Consider the following 14,211-nt stretch of genomic DNA (forward strand, 5'->3'; position numbering starts at 1 on the left):
GAGTACCAGGAGGTGGGATGACCCTTGGGACCATCTTAAAGGCTGTCTACCACAAGGAGCACGTTAGTTGTGAGCCATTTGAACTTTAACCAAAACTGGTTAATGATCCTTTGAATAACTGAGACCGATTTCAAGGAAAGTCTTTAGTTACAGTGACTCTTTCGTCATCGTTAACCATAAATCTGCCGATGTAACCAAATGTTTTTGATACCTGTGTATATAATATTGTAGACATTTGGTGACTATTTGCTGAAACACTGGGATTTTTAGAATTATGTTTATGATTAACGAGAAAAAAAATCCCAAAGTATATAAAATATGGCCCATCCCCTAAAGTCTTAATAGCATCATTAAAATTCTCTGAAACTTGTATTTTAAAAATCAACAGCCAGAGGTGCCCAGGAGTGGTTTTGCTCATAGGCGAGTAAAATTAGTCCCCCCCAAGACTCTTCCATGTTATTGGCAAGGTTTAAGTATTTCTGCTGCCTTTCCAGGGCACAAAAACGTGCTGCTCTGAGAATGACACCCAATCCCCATTTCAGATTAAAGGGCTCATATAAAATTGCTTCCCCTCCTTCCATGTAACTAACTCTGCTCTCACTATACACCCTGACAGGAGTTTTCCTTTGTGACCAGACTCATCCAGGGATCTTCTCCCTACAGGGCCAGCACATAGCAATCATTCAGATTGATGACAGAGCCCTTATATTTCTTTCTGTCAAACCATATTCTTCCCTTTCCTTCCTTTAAAGTTCTACTGAAGCTCACCTTCCAGACTAACCCCAGCAGATTTTTAATCACAAAAATCTAATCAGACTTGAATGAGGTGCAGACCAGGGAAGGATTGGAAGGATTGGTATATTGAAATTTAAGTTTTCAGAGGTAGAGGATTTTCAAGGTGTAACCATGACAGTGGACTGGTAGACCTTGATCAAAGTTGTTGGCGGCAATGGTGTGAATATTCTTCCAGGGTGGATGGTTGGACTGGTGTACAACTTCATAACAGCTGGATGGAGAGATGCAAAGAAATGAAGAGAGTAACTAGATGGGGGTGCAACTTGATTCAGGAAACGAAAAGTTGTGTAAGAAGCTACAGTTAGAGAAGGGTGGCAGTGGTCAAGAGGAGTACAGAGTGTACTGGATTTTAATTTAAACCAAAAAAAAACCAAAAACATGGTTTGAAGAAGTGATCAGCCAAACAGAGACTGGCCTGTGTGAGTTATTCTGAAAGATGCACCCAGGTTCTCACCTCCTGAAGCCAACTATATAATCTGTGATTCTAAGCACCTATCACAGCCGGTCTGAGCTTCTCTTGTCAGATAAGTAAACTTGCAACTCTGGGAAAATGTAAAAATCCGTTTTTATTTATTTTTAAATTAACCATTTTATTTTGGGGGAGGAGTAACTTGGTTTATTTATTTATTTATTTAAGTAGAAGTTCTGGGGATTGAACCCAGGACCTTTTGCATGCTAAACACCCACTCTACCTCTAAGTTATACCCTCCTCGCTAAAAATAAGTTTTTAGATGGTAAAAAAAAAAAAAAAAGATGCCAAATCATAATGTTAATATTTTTGTCTAGGTGTTGTAATAAGTTTTGTAGTCATTGTTATAATTTCCATGTTTTGTTCATGACTTTGAGATATTTGATATGCTTAAGAGAATCTGACAGATTTAGGTTTTTTTAAGTGAAATACACAGAAATATTTAACTGGTTAAATTTATAATCAATGTTTAAGCATTTAAGGAAATCTGATCGTCAAATCTACAAGTTTTGCTTTATTATGAGTGTAAATACTCTTTAAATGCTGAGGAAGTTTGATTAGGCTTTATTAGGTATTTGAGGTGCTAAAGAGGGATAATTTTACTGAATGTGTGACTTATGGTTTGAAATGTCTAGGAGAATTGGATAAAACTGCTAAGTGTTTAGGGGAATTTAATAATAAATTATAATGACTAATTTAAATTTATAAGATAAATATTTACTAAGTACAAGTAACAATGAGTGCTTTAAACTACAAGACAAACCATATTAGATTTATAAATAAAGTAAGATTTGCACATTGAGCTCAAAAGCTTCAGAAAGCTAAGTTCTAAAATTTGCAACCATAACTGAATATTAATTAAAATAAAAGTAGCTGTAAAATGCCCCCAAAACACTGATTGGTTAAATAAATTATGATTCATCCATATGATGGAATTTCTAACTATTAAAAATAATTTTGTAGAAAAATCAATGTGGACAGCATTTGATTTTTTTTAAAAGCGAGCTATAAAAGAGTGTGTATAAGATGCTCCTATTTTCTAAGAATATTAATTTTTTAAAATGTCTATGTATACATACGTGCATAGAGAAAAATTTGGATGGACTAACATTAAATTGTCAGCAGTTACTAGTTGGTACTTACAGGTATTTGTGTATGGGTGTGTACTTTTCAATTTTGAGGGATATTGAAGATATATACTTCTGCTAGAAAAAGAGAAAAAAGAAAGAGATAATAGTGCAGAAGTGACAATGAAGAACTAGGAGAATGCCCACATCCCAGGCTCCACCACACAGGTGTCCCTCAGTACCCACAGGGGATTGGTTTCAGGACCCCCACGGATACCAAATTCTGAGGATGCTCAAGTCCCTTATATAAAATGGTCTGCTATTTGCATATAACCTATGCACATCCTCCTGTATACTTTAAATTACTTCCAGATTACTTATAATACCAAATACATGTAAATAGTATGTAAAGAGCTGTAAATACATTGCAAATGATATGTAAATAGTTGCCTGGGTGTGTTAATTTCATTTTGCTTTTTTGATACTTTCTGGAATTTTTTGCCTCCAGTATTTTCCCTCCATGGTTGGTTGAATCTTTGCATTTGGAACCCTCGGATACAGAGCCCACAGATAGAGAGGGCCGACTGTGTACAGAATCTGGGGAAATAAGCAGCATCTGAGAGGACTGCAGATGAAGCAGTTTCCTTGTGGGTAAAGCCAGGTTTCTAAGACCCAGAGGTGGAGGAAATGTTTTATAGAGAATTGACCACACTTTCCTTTGTGACCCTGTTATGCCTGCCACATTTCTGTCAAAGCCATTGCCACACTTTGGTGCAAGTATTTATTTATTTGACTGTCAAGCCATATTAGATTACACACCTCTTTGTATATAGAAACGGAGTCTCACCTAGGTTCTTGCACAAAGAAGGCATTTAATAAATGAAAGAAGGAATGGAAAAATAACTATTTCTCTTATTTCCTCTCTACTTGAAAATGTAGACTCTGATCTGAAGACCTCCTCCCCCTTAAAAACCAACCTGCTCCAAAATATTTCCTTACCAGCTTGCCAGAGTGACTGAAATTCTCCCAATCGAAGTAAGCTTTTATAGTTAAAGTGCTGTCTCCAAAGATTCTTTTTTTAAATATATTTTTATTGACTCTTGAATTCTGTCCATTCCCAGGAATGGCGGAATGATCGTGACTGTTGAAACTGAGTGATGGTTACATGTATCATTATATTGTTCCCTCAATTTTTGTGTATGTTTGAAAATTTTTATACTAATAAAAAGTGTTTCAGAAACCTGTCCAAAAATTCAACAAGCCATGCAACAAATAGTTAATGATTTGTGAGAGCATACCACATGCTAGTCATTGCGTTAAGGTCTAGGAGTACAAGTTAAGGGTGTGGATAGTAGTGGGTCAAACACAGTGCCATATACAGTCATGGGGAACTACAGGCTATACCTAACTCACAGCTGCGGGGAGGTGGGGCTGATAGTTTGAGCGGTCCAGGACAAATCTAGTTGGGGAATAGGAGTTAGGCAGACTGCAAGTGGTAAGGAAAATGGTGGGAAGGGGAGATGCTTCATTCCAGAAACAATACCAAGCATCAGGACATGGCAACCAGGTAGAACATAATGAATTTGGAGAAACTGCAGATGGAGAACCCGGAATCTTTGGCATTGAGAGGGTACCAAGAGTAGACGTGATGACCCGGAGGGTGGAGGGGAGAGTGGGGAGAAGGCTTTAACTCCAGGACAGAGAGAGAAGGTGGAGCCAGCAAAGAAGATTGAGAAGGTATTATCTGAGAGGTAGGACCATAAGAGAGAATGGTTGGAGTTAACAAGACATTAGCAGCTTAGCTGGCTACCTTCTAAGAGAAGTCTGAAAGAATAAAAACTAAGGCTAACGAGCTTTGCATGGGCATGGAGGAGTGTGGAGAAAGAGATAAAGAGGAAAGTGCCCTGGGTAGGCAGGGAGCAGCACGAAGACCCTAGGTGAACAGGTTTGTGCAGGAGAATGTACGACCGATAACTAATTAGCATTCCCTTTTCCTCCATCGACCTCTTGACACTGAGCCGGAGTGACTTTTTCCCCTGCCCTGAAGATTGTTTCCTTTCTTCCATCATCATCTGCTCCGCCGACTCACCACCTGGACCCCGAGAGGAACAGAAAATGTCACCAGCTTTACGGTTATCATCTTGTTATCAGACACAAACACATTTTCATTTTTTTGAATTATCTCCCTTCAAGAAACTACAAGAGAAATAAGGAAAAAAGAACAAAAAGTGAGTGAAACAGAGGCACAGAACTCTGCAAAAACAACATAAGAACTCTTTGTTAGTTACTGTTTTCTTGAAATGTGAACGAGTCTAGGACAGCTCTCAACCCCCTTCTCTGAGAACCGTATGAGATGGCTGGGAGAGTTCCCTTAGTTGGGTTGGATCCTGAATCAAATGATTTCTTTTTTAAACCCAAGGTTACTTCTGCTGTTGACTTTTGCACACGTATAATTCTGTTTCTTTCTTCCTTTTTTTTTTTTTTGTTAAAAAAATACATTTACTGAGATAAAATCCCCATGCCACCAAAGTCACTCACTTAAAATGTACAACTCAGTGGTGATATTATATTCCCAGAGTTGTGCAACCATCACCATGACCTCAGTTAAGAGAATTTTATCACCATCCCAGAGAAACCTTAGACCCACCAGCTGTCACTCCTCATCTGTACCACCTCCCACCACACACCCTTCACCAGCCCTAAAACACTGCTAAGCTACTTTTGATCTCTCTTGACTTGCCTATTGTGGACATGTCATATTAATGGAATTGTATCACATGTGGTCTTCTGTGACTGGTTTCTTGCACTTAACTTAAAATAAGGTTTACCAGGTTGTAGTATCTCTCTTCCCTTTTTCTGGTCAAATAGTATTCCATTCTATGGATACACCAGATTTTTTCCATTCATCAGTTGGTGAACATTTGGGTTGTTTCCACTTTGGAGCTATAATTAATGAAGTTGCTAAGAACATTCACGTACAGATTTTTGTGTGGACCTATGTTTTCAATTCTCCTAGGTATGTACCTAGGAGTGGACCTGCTGGATCATGCGGTAACTCTATGTTTAACCTTGTGGGGAACTGCCTGACTGTTTCCCAAAGCAGCTGCACCATTTTACATGCCCACCAGCAATGTATGAGGGTTTGGATTTCTCTTCATCCTCACCAACACTTGCTATCTGTCTTCAATTCTTGGTTTCTTTTGATCAGTCCTTTCTGCTCTTTGGTCTGGATGTGTTATACACCCCAGCTAAACTGCCCTACTACACTTTAGCAGCCTCTGGTAATCATGAGCCCTGTGGATAAAAACGTAAGTCCTTTTTCAGTCTCTAAAAATTCCACTGCTAGGCTTTGGGCCAAGCTGCACTCAGCTGGCCTGCCTGTCTTTGCCCTTCCTGAAGTCCTCTTTGTCTGGCTCCCTACAGAGGAGGGATCTAGGATGCTATCCCACCCTCCCCCACCAACTAGTCCCTTTACCCTTACCCCTGCAGGGTTGTGGCTCCTCAAAGGCCTTTCCTCTCTACTGGACACCAGCACAGTAGAGTCACCTTTGGTCCTTCATTGATATGTGAATAGACTAAGTTTGCTCCCTCCTCATCCCCATCCCATAGACCCACTCTTTTCTAGTCCATTTGTGTGAAGTACGTTAATTAGCTGGTTGTAAGACTTTCTTGGTTGGCTAAAACTCTATCCCATTCTATCAATTTTGTTCTTATTTTCAGTATTTTATATATCGCTGGTAATTGAATTCATGATTTCCTCCTTGAGCCCAATACTACTTAGCAGAGTGTTTAGAAACTTCTAAGATCTTGGAATAAAATTATAGATCATTAATCCTTTGGCTTTACTGTAGTGTGATCAGAGGGCATAACATATGCTTTTGAGATTAATTGATGTAACCTAGTATATCATCAATATTTATAAAGTGCCGTAGAAGTCCAAAATGGAGATATTTTCTCGGCTTGTTAAGATATAAATTCAAATAAATATGTTAACTTTTTCCTTGTTAATTATCTTGTTCAACTCCTCTATATCCTTAGTTATTTTGGGGGCAATTTAAGATGGGCCAGGTAGTCATTATGTCATCACAGCAGTCATTAAGTCATTACATTCACAACTTGTCTTCTTTTTAGGATCTCCGTCCTTTGGCCTCTTGAACCATCCATCTCTCCCAGCTTCAGACTTTATGCTCATATTAGACTTCTTTGGTATGGAAATAATGGTACCTAACCTACGGCATTGTAATTAGAATTAAATGAGACACTAGTTGTAAAGTGATTAGTACATTGTTTGGCAACTTGTCGGCACTCAGATGGTAGCAATTATTATACTGAGGCAAATGGTTAAAAGCAGGGGATGTGATGCAAGCCAATCTGAATTCCATCAGCCTCTTACTAGCTGAAAGACCTTGGGCATATTGCCTGACAGCTCTGAGCCTTAGATTTCTAATTGGAGAAATTAGTTCCAACTCACTCCTAAGGCAAGTCAGAGATGACCAGTTTGCACTTTGGTGTACTGCCTTCCGGTCATCTGGGCAGATATATACTTCTTTATTTGTTTTAACCTAACATGGGTCATACCATATAGTTTGTATCCTTTTTACCTTACACTCTTTGAAAGTATAATTTTTAATTCTCCTATTTTTGTGTTAACTTCTAAGTTAGCCATGCTATATTTCTGTGTAAAAACAATATCAAATTGAAATCTTTTTAATATAGCAATTAACAACTAATCTATAGGAGAATCACATGGATTAATTTCTAGCCATTGATTTTGAAACCTGTCTGTTGTGCATTAAATTCCTTCCCCCTTCCCCTGCCCCCTAAATATTTTGGAGTCCTAACCCCTTGTACCTCAGAATGTGACCTTATACAAAGATAGGGTCTTTTACAGGGGTCATCACATTACAATGCGGTCATGAGAGTGGGTCCCAATCCAATGTGCCTGATGTACTCATACAAAGGGGAAATGTGGACATGGAGACAGACACACAGGGAGAATGCCATGTGAAGACGAAGACAGAGAGCAAGGTGATGCACCAGAAGGCAAGGAATACCAGAGATCCCCAGCGAAGGACCGGAAGCTAGGAGCGCAAAGTCATCCATTATCCAGTGCCTAGAATTCTAAGGAGACAATTCTTTTGAAATCATCTTGGACATAAACAGTTATCTTGAAATTCTGCCATCAGAGTTTTGCAGTTCACCTGTGTGCCACCAAGTTTCCATCTTGGAAACAGTTCCCACGGTTATGCTACAGTTAATCTCATTTAGGCGGGTTAGTAAAATGACAGATGATGTCCCAGGAAAGAGTTCTCTTCTACACATTCAGGATGACTTCACTAATCAGTCTTCTCAAAGCCTTTCCCTCCTACCCCCCAAATCTTTTTACTACAAAACACTTCTAAGAGAATTGTAATGAGCTTATTTAATTATCAATTGGGTTCAATATTAGTCACTCATGATCAATTTTGACTCCTCCACTAAAACCTCCCACCTCAAATTATTTTGAAGTAGTTCTCAGACTTTGTATCATTTTTAAACAGCTTTTTGAGATCTGACATGTCATATGGTTCGCCAATTTTTTAAATTAAAAAATTTTTATACAATTTTTTAAATGGAGGTACTGAGGATTGAACCCTGGACTTGACACATGCTAAGCACATGCCCTACCACTGAGCTATACTCCCACCCCACTAGACTTCCCCAATTTTTAGATATTACAAATGATAACGCTATGGACATTCATGCTCATGGCTCTAGGTACACGTGGGCAGAGTTTCTCTAAGGTGTACATATGCCCAAGGGTGAAACTGCTGGAACAGGGTGTGCACATTTTCAACTCCAGTAAGTGATGGCAAATTATTTTCCACAGTGTTTACACCCATTTGGACTCCCATGAGCAGCAGACAAGAGTTACCCATTGATCTGAAATCTTGCCAATGTTTGGTATTGTCAGATTTTGCCAACTGGTAGGTTCAAATTCTCTATAATAAAAGATGTGTAAAATTGTACTGTACAGTTGATATTTCAGCTGAATTCACAGGACTCCTATTCAAACATTCCTTCTGCTTGTCCCTTATTATCTGGAAAGCTTCATATTTTACAAGTGACATTAAGGCATTTCACCTATAGACTTTCACTGAAGATATGTCACAAGTTTTGAAGTGGGAGAGAGAGAGATTTGCGTAACTTAAGGGCTGGAAAGATGTTTATGAGATGAAGGACCACTCACCCATAGCTGTGCAGTCTAGAATCTAGATAAAATGTATCTTTTGTAGGGCCAATGCAAGACCCTCCATTCAACTCAGAAACAAACTTACTCTTCTCTCTATTGTTTCTTCTTTCATCTCATTCCTCCTGGTTGCTTCTTGTCAATGAGCTCAGGAATCAAAGTTTTACACAAGGGTGTGCATAACTAGTCATGTAATCTAGGGCTCCAGATAATGTAGGGTTACCTTCCTGAAAGTGTTGCTGTGATGAGTAACTTGGGTATCATGTTAGATAGGACTCCTGCCACACTTCCAGGAGCGATGGACATCCTCTCACCTCCTAAACGTTAGCCTATCCCTCATACTCCGAAATGTTTCCCGCCATAAAATTTGCTTTTTCGAGAATTATCTTCTCAACCAATTTCCAGGGAGAATCAAGTGCGTAGAAAGCATTCCTATTTTTCCCCTCTCAGAGATTTCTGCCTTGTGTTTAAGATTCTTTAAATAAAAAAAAAGCAGTAATATCTTCATGATTTTGTGACCTTGAACAATGCCCCACCCAAGCTGATATGTTGCAAACCTGTAATCAGCAGTTTCTTTGAAAGCTTGCAGTAATCAAGCTGTAAATAAAAGGTAACGCGTTAGATCTCGGCAATTGGAAGGCTTATAGCCCACCTTTCTTCCCATTACCAACCCGTTTCATTGCTTTTATCTATTCATGCCTCACTTAACTCACGTTGTCTTCCTCTAGTTCTGTCTGACCTAAGGTAGATGCTTAAACAAAATTTTTTAAACTTTTACTTGTGGTAAAATGCACATAACATAAAACTTACCACCATCTTAACCATTTTTAAATGTACAGTACCGTTCAGAACATGCACACTGTTGTGCAACCAACCTCCAGAATGCTTTTCATCTTGCAAAACTGAAACTGTGTACCCATTAAACAACTCTCCATTCCCCCATCTCCCCTCCTGCCATCCCAACCCAACCATTCTACTTTCTGTCTCTAGGAAAGTGACTACTCCAGGAAAGTCACATAAGTAGAACCAGTTTCTGTAACTGGCTCATTGCACTTAGCATGTCCTCAAGAATATCCTTTTTAAGAAAGCTGAATAATAGCCCACTGTATGTATATATCACATTTGTTTATCCACTCATTTTATTTTGTTTATTCATTCATCTGTGAGTGGACATCAGGGTTGCTTCCACTTTTGGCTATTGTGAAAAATATTGGTATAAATACGGATGTACCAGATACCTTTTCATGACCCTGTTTTCAATTGTTTTGGGTGTATACCCAGAAGTGGAACTGCTGGATCACATGGTAATTCTATTTTTAATTTTTGGAGAAACCACCACACTGTTTTCCATAGTGGCTGCTGCACCACGGCGGACACGTCTAAAGTTTCTGTTGTGCCCTAGGGGAGAAAATTATCCTGCTATACAGACTACAGCTGAGGAAAAGGGTTGTATGGCCAAGAAGGAACACTGTCAATTATCATCCTTGATTAGAACATGATTAAAATAATTAAAAGCATGGAATTCCTAGAACCTAGGGGCACGTTAAAACCATTTTGTCCACTCTGCCCACTGACGGTGGGGAAACTGGGATTCTGAGAGGACAAATTCCTGGTGAAGGTCAGGGGCTGGCTGAGGGCAGAATCAGAGCCAGCCTCAAGGGCTTTCCAATCGTCAACTTCAGCAAAGGAAATCAGTTCAACTTGCAATATTACGCGCCAAAGAACAAGAATTATGGAGTGGATAATTGAAAACATCCCCGGGAGGTGCACTTTGTGTTTTGCTTTGGTTTCTATGGCTGGTTTTTAGCCTCCCTCATTGCCTTGGTTGACATTGAAACCGAGCCTGTTTTTCTTGCTGCCGCTGTTGACTGGGTCCTGGGTATCTAGGAGATGGGAGGGGAGACAAAGAAAATCAGTCCGCAATTAGGCTCCACCGAGCGTGGAACGCGACCCTCCGCTCGCCTGCGCGCCGGCCAGAGGCGCCCGTGTGCGGCGCGGATTTAGCTCGCGTCCTGCGGCCTCAGAGGCCGCGGCGCGCGCAGGGAGGACGGTAGCTGGCTCCCTGCTGTCCTCACGCTCCTGGACCCAAACCCGAGAGGGTTCAGGGACTCCCGGGGGCAAGGCAGCTCTTGTCGTGCGTCCTCCCCAGCCGGAGCCGCGGAGCCCCTGCGACTTCCCCGGCAGAACCGCGCCCAGTCTCCCCCGCCAGAGCCGGGGAGCCCCGGGCGCCGCGGAGCGCGGGCTGCGGACCACGGCGGGCACGTGGGCTCGGCCGCAGCGCTGCGCCAGGCACCGGCGCCCCGGCGCAGCCCCTGACGGTGGGGAGAGGGATCCTCCCCCCCTTTTACTTTGCACCAGTCCGAGGGAATTTGCGGTCGGTGACGCGCATCCTTAAGCGAGCCACCTGCAGCGCGGGGCGCGCCGCGGAGGGCGGCATCACAGGGCTGGGCCGGCGCGGCCTGGGGACCCCGGGCTCCAGAGGCCATGCCGGCGTTGGCGCGCCTCGGCGGCCGGCTGCCGCTGCTCGGTAAGGCCCCGCTCGAGCCCCCGCGGCCCCCGGCCCCCTCCCGGCGCGGGGACCCGGCGCGCGCCTCCTCCGTCCCCGCCGCCGCGCTCCGCTCCTCCCCGCCCCGCTCCTTCCCTCGCTCCCGCGCCCCTCCCCTCTTTCGCGCCCTCTCGACTCGCCCAGAACTCGCCCGCGGCCCCGGCCTTGCCCACCCCACGTCCTCCTCCCCTCCTCTCGCGTCGCCACTCCGGCTTGGCCCGCGGCCCCCGCCGGCGGCCCCGACTCCCCGGCGGCCTCGCCGAAGCGCTGCCCGGGGCCGGGGCCGGGGCCCCACCGCCCGCCTCCCTGGCCGCCCGCTCGGCCCGCGCGCCCGGGTGTGGGCAGGCCGCCCGAGTCTGCGGCCCGGAGCTGGGCGCCAGGTGGCCCGGACCTCGCCTGCACTGACCCTGGCCATCAGAGACTCCTGGGGGGCGTCTTCCACTCTTCTTTTGAGGTTTTGATTTAAGGAGTGAACTCTGATGGGGAAATGTGCCCGCGTTCTCGCTTTCCCAAGCGAGTCGTCTTGGGTAACGACCCCCACCCCGCCGAATTTCAGTTGGATCAATGAATAGTTACTTTGGAAATTTGGAAACGGGATTTACATCTTAAAATACTAGCTACCCTCTCCTCCTGTACTAGATTTTTATCCTGGCATTAAACCCCAAGAGGATTTTCAAGGACTCAGCTGACCATTCCCAAATAATCTAGGTGGAACAATTGTTATTGGGGGAAAAATATTCCCCTTTAGATCCAGTTCATCTATTTGGAGACATGAGCGGGTTGATTTGCTTATATGGTGCAGGAGACAGTTTTGGGAGCTAGGGAGCCTAAGGTCCCTGTCCTAGTTCTGCGACCTTGGGACCAGCGCTCACTGCCCCTGGCCCCGGCGTCCCCCTCTGTCCAGTGAGGGAATCCAGCTGTGTCTCCTCCAGCTCCAAAATTCGAGCATTCTAACTTGAAGCCTCTGTGGTACATAGAGAGAAAATATTGGCAGTATAGACGTGCAAGAATTATTTCCAATAGCTTTTGTTGTAAATAATTCAGAATTGCAGAGTAAAAAAATGTAGCATAAGGGAGTGGGCAAACATCTTGCACTTCCTAAACATCTCTGTTAACTGGTAAATATGTATATTTCAAATGTATAGTTCAATATGTTTTTCAGAGTCTGTGACAAAAAGCTTTCTGCTGTGTATAACATTATGTAGTAAGTGAATTTTCCAGTAGCATATAAAGGCTTTCTAAAAGTATAAACATCAGTACATGCAACTATATTTAAGCTGGATTGAATTCTTATATATTTAGGGACAGTCTCAGAAATTCCTACATCTCTCTCTAGATTTTTATAAGTGAGGCATAATTTGCATACAGCAAACATGCATACATCTTCGTAGTACAACTCCATTAGTTTTTATATATGTACTACCTACCTAATCATTATCTGATCAAGACACAGAGCAATTCTAACTCCGCCCCCTCTCAGATTATACCCCTCAAAGGTAGCCACTATTCTGATTTCTAATACCATAGTTTTGCCTGTTTTTTCAACTTCATTAAAACAGTGGTTTTGGGGTTGGTTTGTTTTTCATTGCTAGGTACTATTCCTTAGTATGAATAGACTATACGTCTTATTTATCCATTCTTTTGTTGAAGAACTTTTAGGTTGTCTCCAATTTTGTGTAATGGGGAACAACATTGCTATGAACAGTGTTTTACGTGTTTTTGGTGGACATAAACACCCGTTTCTCTTTGGCTGATATCCTCGAGTCGGATTCCTAGCTGATAGGAGGAGGCACATGTCTGTTTTGGTAGTCACTGTCAAAGAGTCTTCCAAAGTGGTTGTACCATTTTACATTCCCACTTGCAGTGTATGGGAGCTCCAGTTATTCACATCTTTGCCAACACTTGTTATTACAGATTTTCTTGAATAAAGAAGCGTACAGTGAGGAGCTTAAAAGTGAGGACTGTAAATGTTTAAAAGCTTTAAATTCCTTGAATGATAGGATGCCACCCCACCCCATTTCCCTTCTATTGTAAGTTCAACCTTTTGTGAATAATGTTGAGATTTTCCAATTAGTATTTAAAGGATGGAAACATATTCTCCGCGGCCTTAACTGCACTGTGTGCTGATAGTGGCTCAGAGGAGGGGGATTTCAATATTTCAATAACTGTGGTACTCTTTCCTTAGTGTCAGAAAATTCATATTCAGAGCCTTGACTTACACATTTTAGTTGCTGTCCTTTGCCCTTGCTATTTATCTTACTTTATCTGCCTTCTAGTGAACTGCTAACCTAAGATGGGGGGGGAGGTGTTCGGGAAGAGATGGAGGGTAGGGATGCTGGGCAAAGACTGGTTTGGATTGGATAGGACACCAGACCTGGTGAGCTGGTGTTAAGGTCCCCTTTGATCCTAAAGTCTAGTCCTTTGATCCTAAAAGGGTAGTTCTAATTGTGGCCATCATACAAGTTAGATTGGCTATTCATTTCTTCTTGGATAGTTCACATGGATCTATTGTAAATTATCCTCTTAGGTTTAATTGTGAACTACTTGGCTCTCCTTTTTGTAACTAAAAAGGCACTTTCATTAACTCTTAGTTATCAGTGATTATTTTGGTGGTGGTGTTGAAGGCTCCTGTTATTTAGCTGAAAAACAGCCAGGTAATGAGATATTAAATGTGGAGGAGGGAGACTTACTTATATACAAGGAAAGACTTTGGATAAGAAAGATGAAGAGGAAGCCTGCATGAGGAAGAAAAAAAAAATTTTTTTTTATTTGACAAACTTTTGCTGAATACTTATTTCTGTGCTAGGCCCGAGGGGTACTAAGATGAAAGATGAAGGGGGGTACCGTACTTATAAATAGCTAATTCCATTTTATTTTAAAAATGCATGGCCATCACCTTTCCCCAAGAAAACATTTTGGCACAAAGCTTGCTTTCAGTTAGTTAAACCTTTCTACACAGGTATGAGGATCACTAAATATCAATAGATGAAAAATTGCATGCTTCAGTAAAGGAAGCTGCCACCAGGTCAGAATAGGACTCCCAGAAGGTTTTTGTGCCCTAAAACTACTTAAACATGGATATGCTGTACTGCATTGTTGTGGGAAA

General features: G+C 42.2%; 1 protein-coding gene across 2 annotated transcripts in view; it reads left to right on the forward strand.

Annotated features, from left to right (window-relative positions):
- The first annotated feature begins 2,661 nt into the window (after positions 1–2,661).
- The window catches only part of FLT3 (fms related receptor tyrosine kinase 3), a 69,234-nt gene continuing 57,684 nt past the window's right edge, over positions 2,662–14,211 (forward strand). The window contains exon 1 of one of the 2 annotated variants that reach the window (XM_032496395.1): positions 2,662–4,559. Coding sequence is in view for 1 of the 2 variants with exons in the window: in XM_032496394.1 (XP_032352285.1) it covers positions 11,045–11,087 (43 nt within the window). In the remaining variant the exon portion in view is untranslated. Of the gene's footprint in view, positions 4,560–11,000; positions 11,088–14,211 lie in introns of those variants that run through there. The other variant, XM_032496394.1, reaches the window with a different exon arrangement.

This window comes from Camelus ferus, chromosome 14 (assembly GCF_009834535.1).
Source record: "Camelus ferus isolate YT-003-E chromosome 14, BCGSAC_Cfer_1.0, whole genome shotgun sequence".
NCBI classification, from domain to species: Eukaryota; Metazoa; Chordata; class Mammalia; order Artiodactyla; family Camelidae; genus Camelus; species Camelus ferus.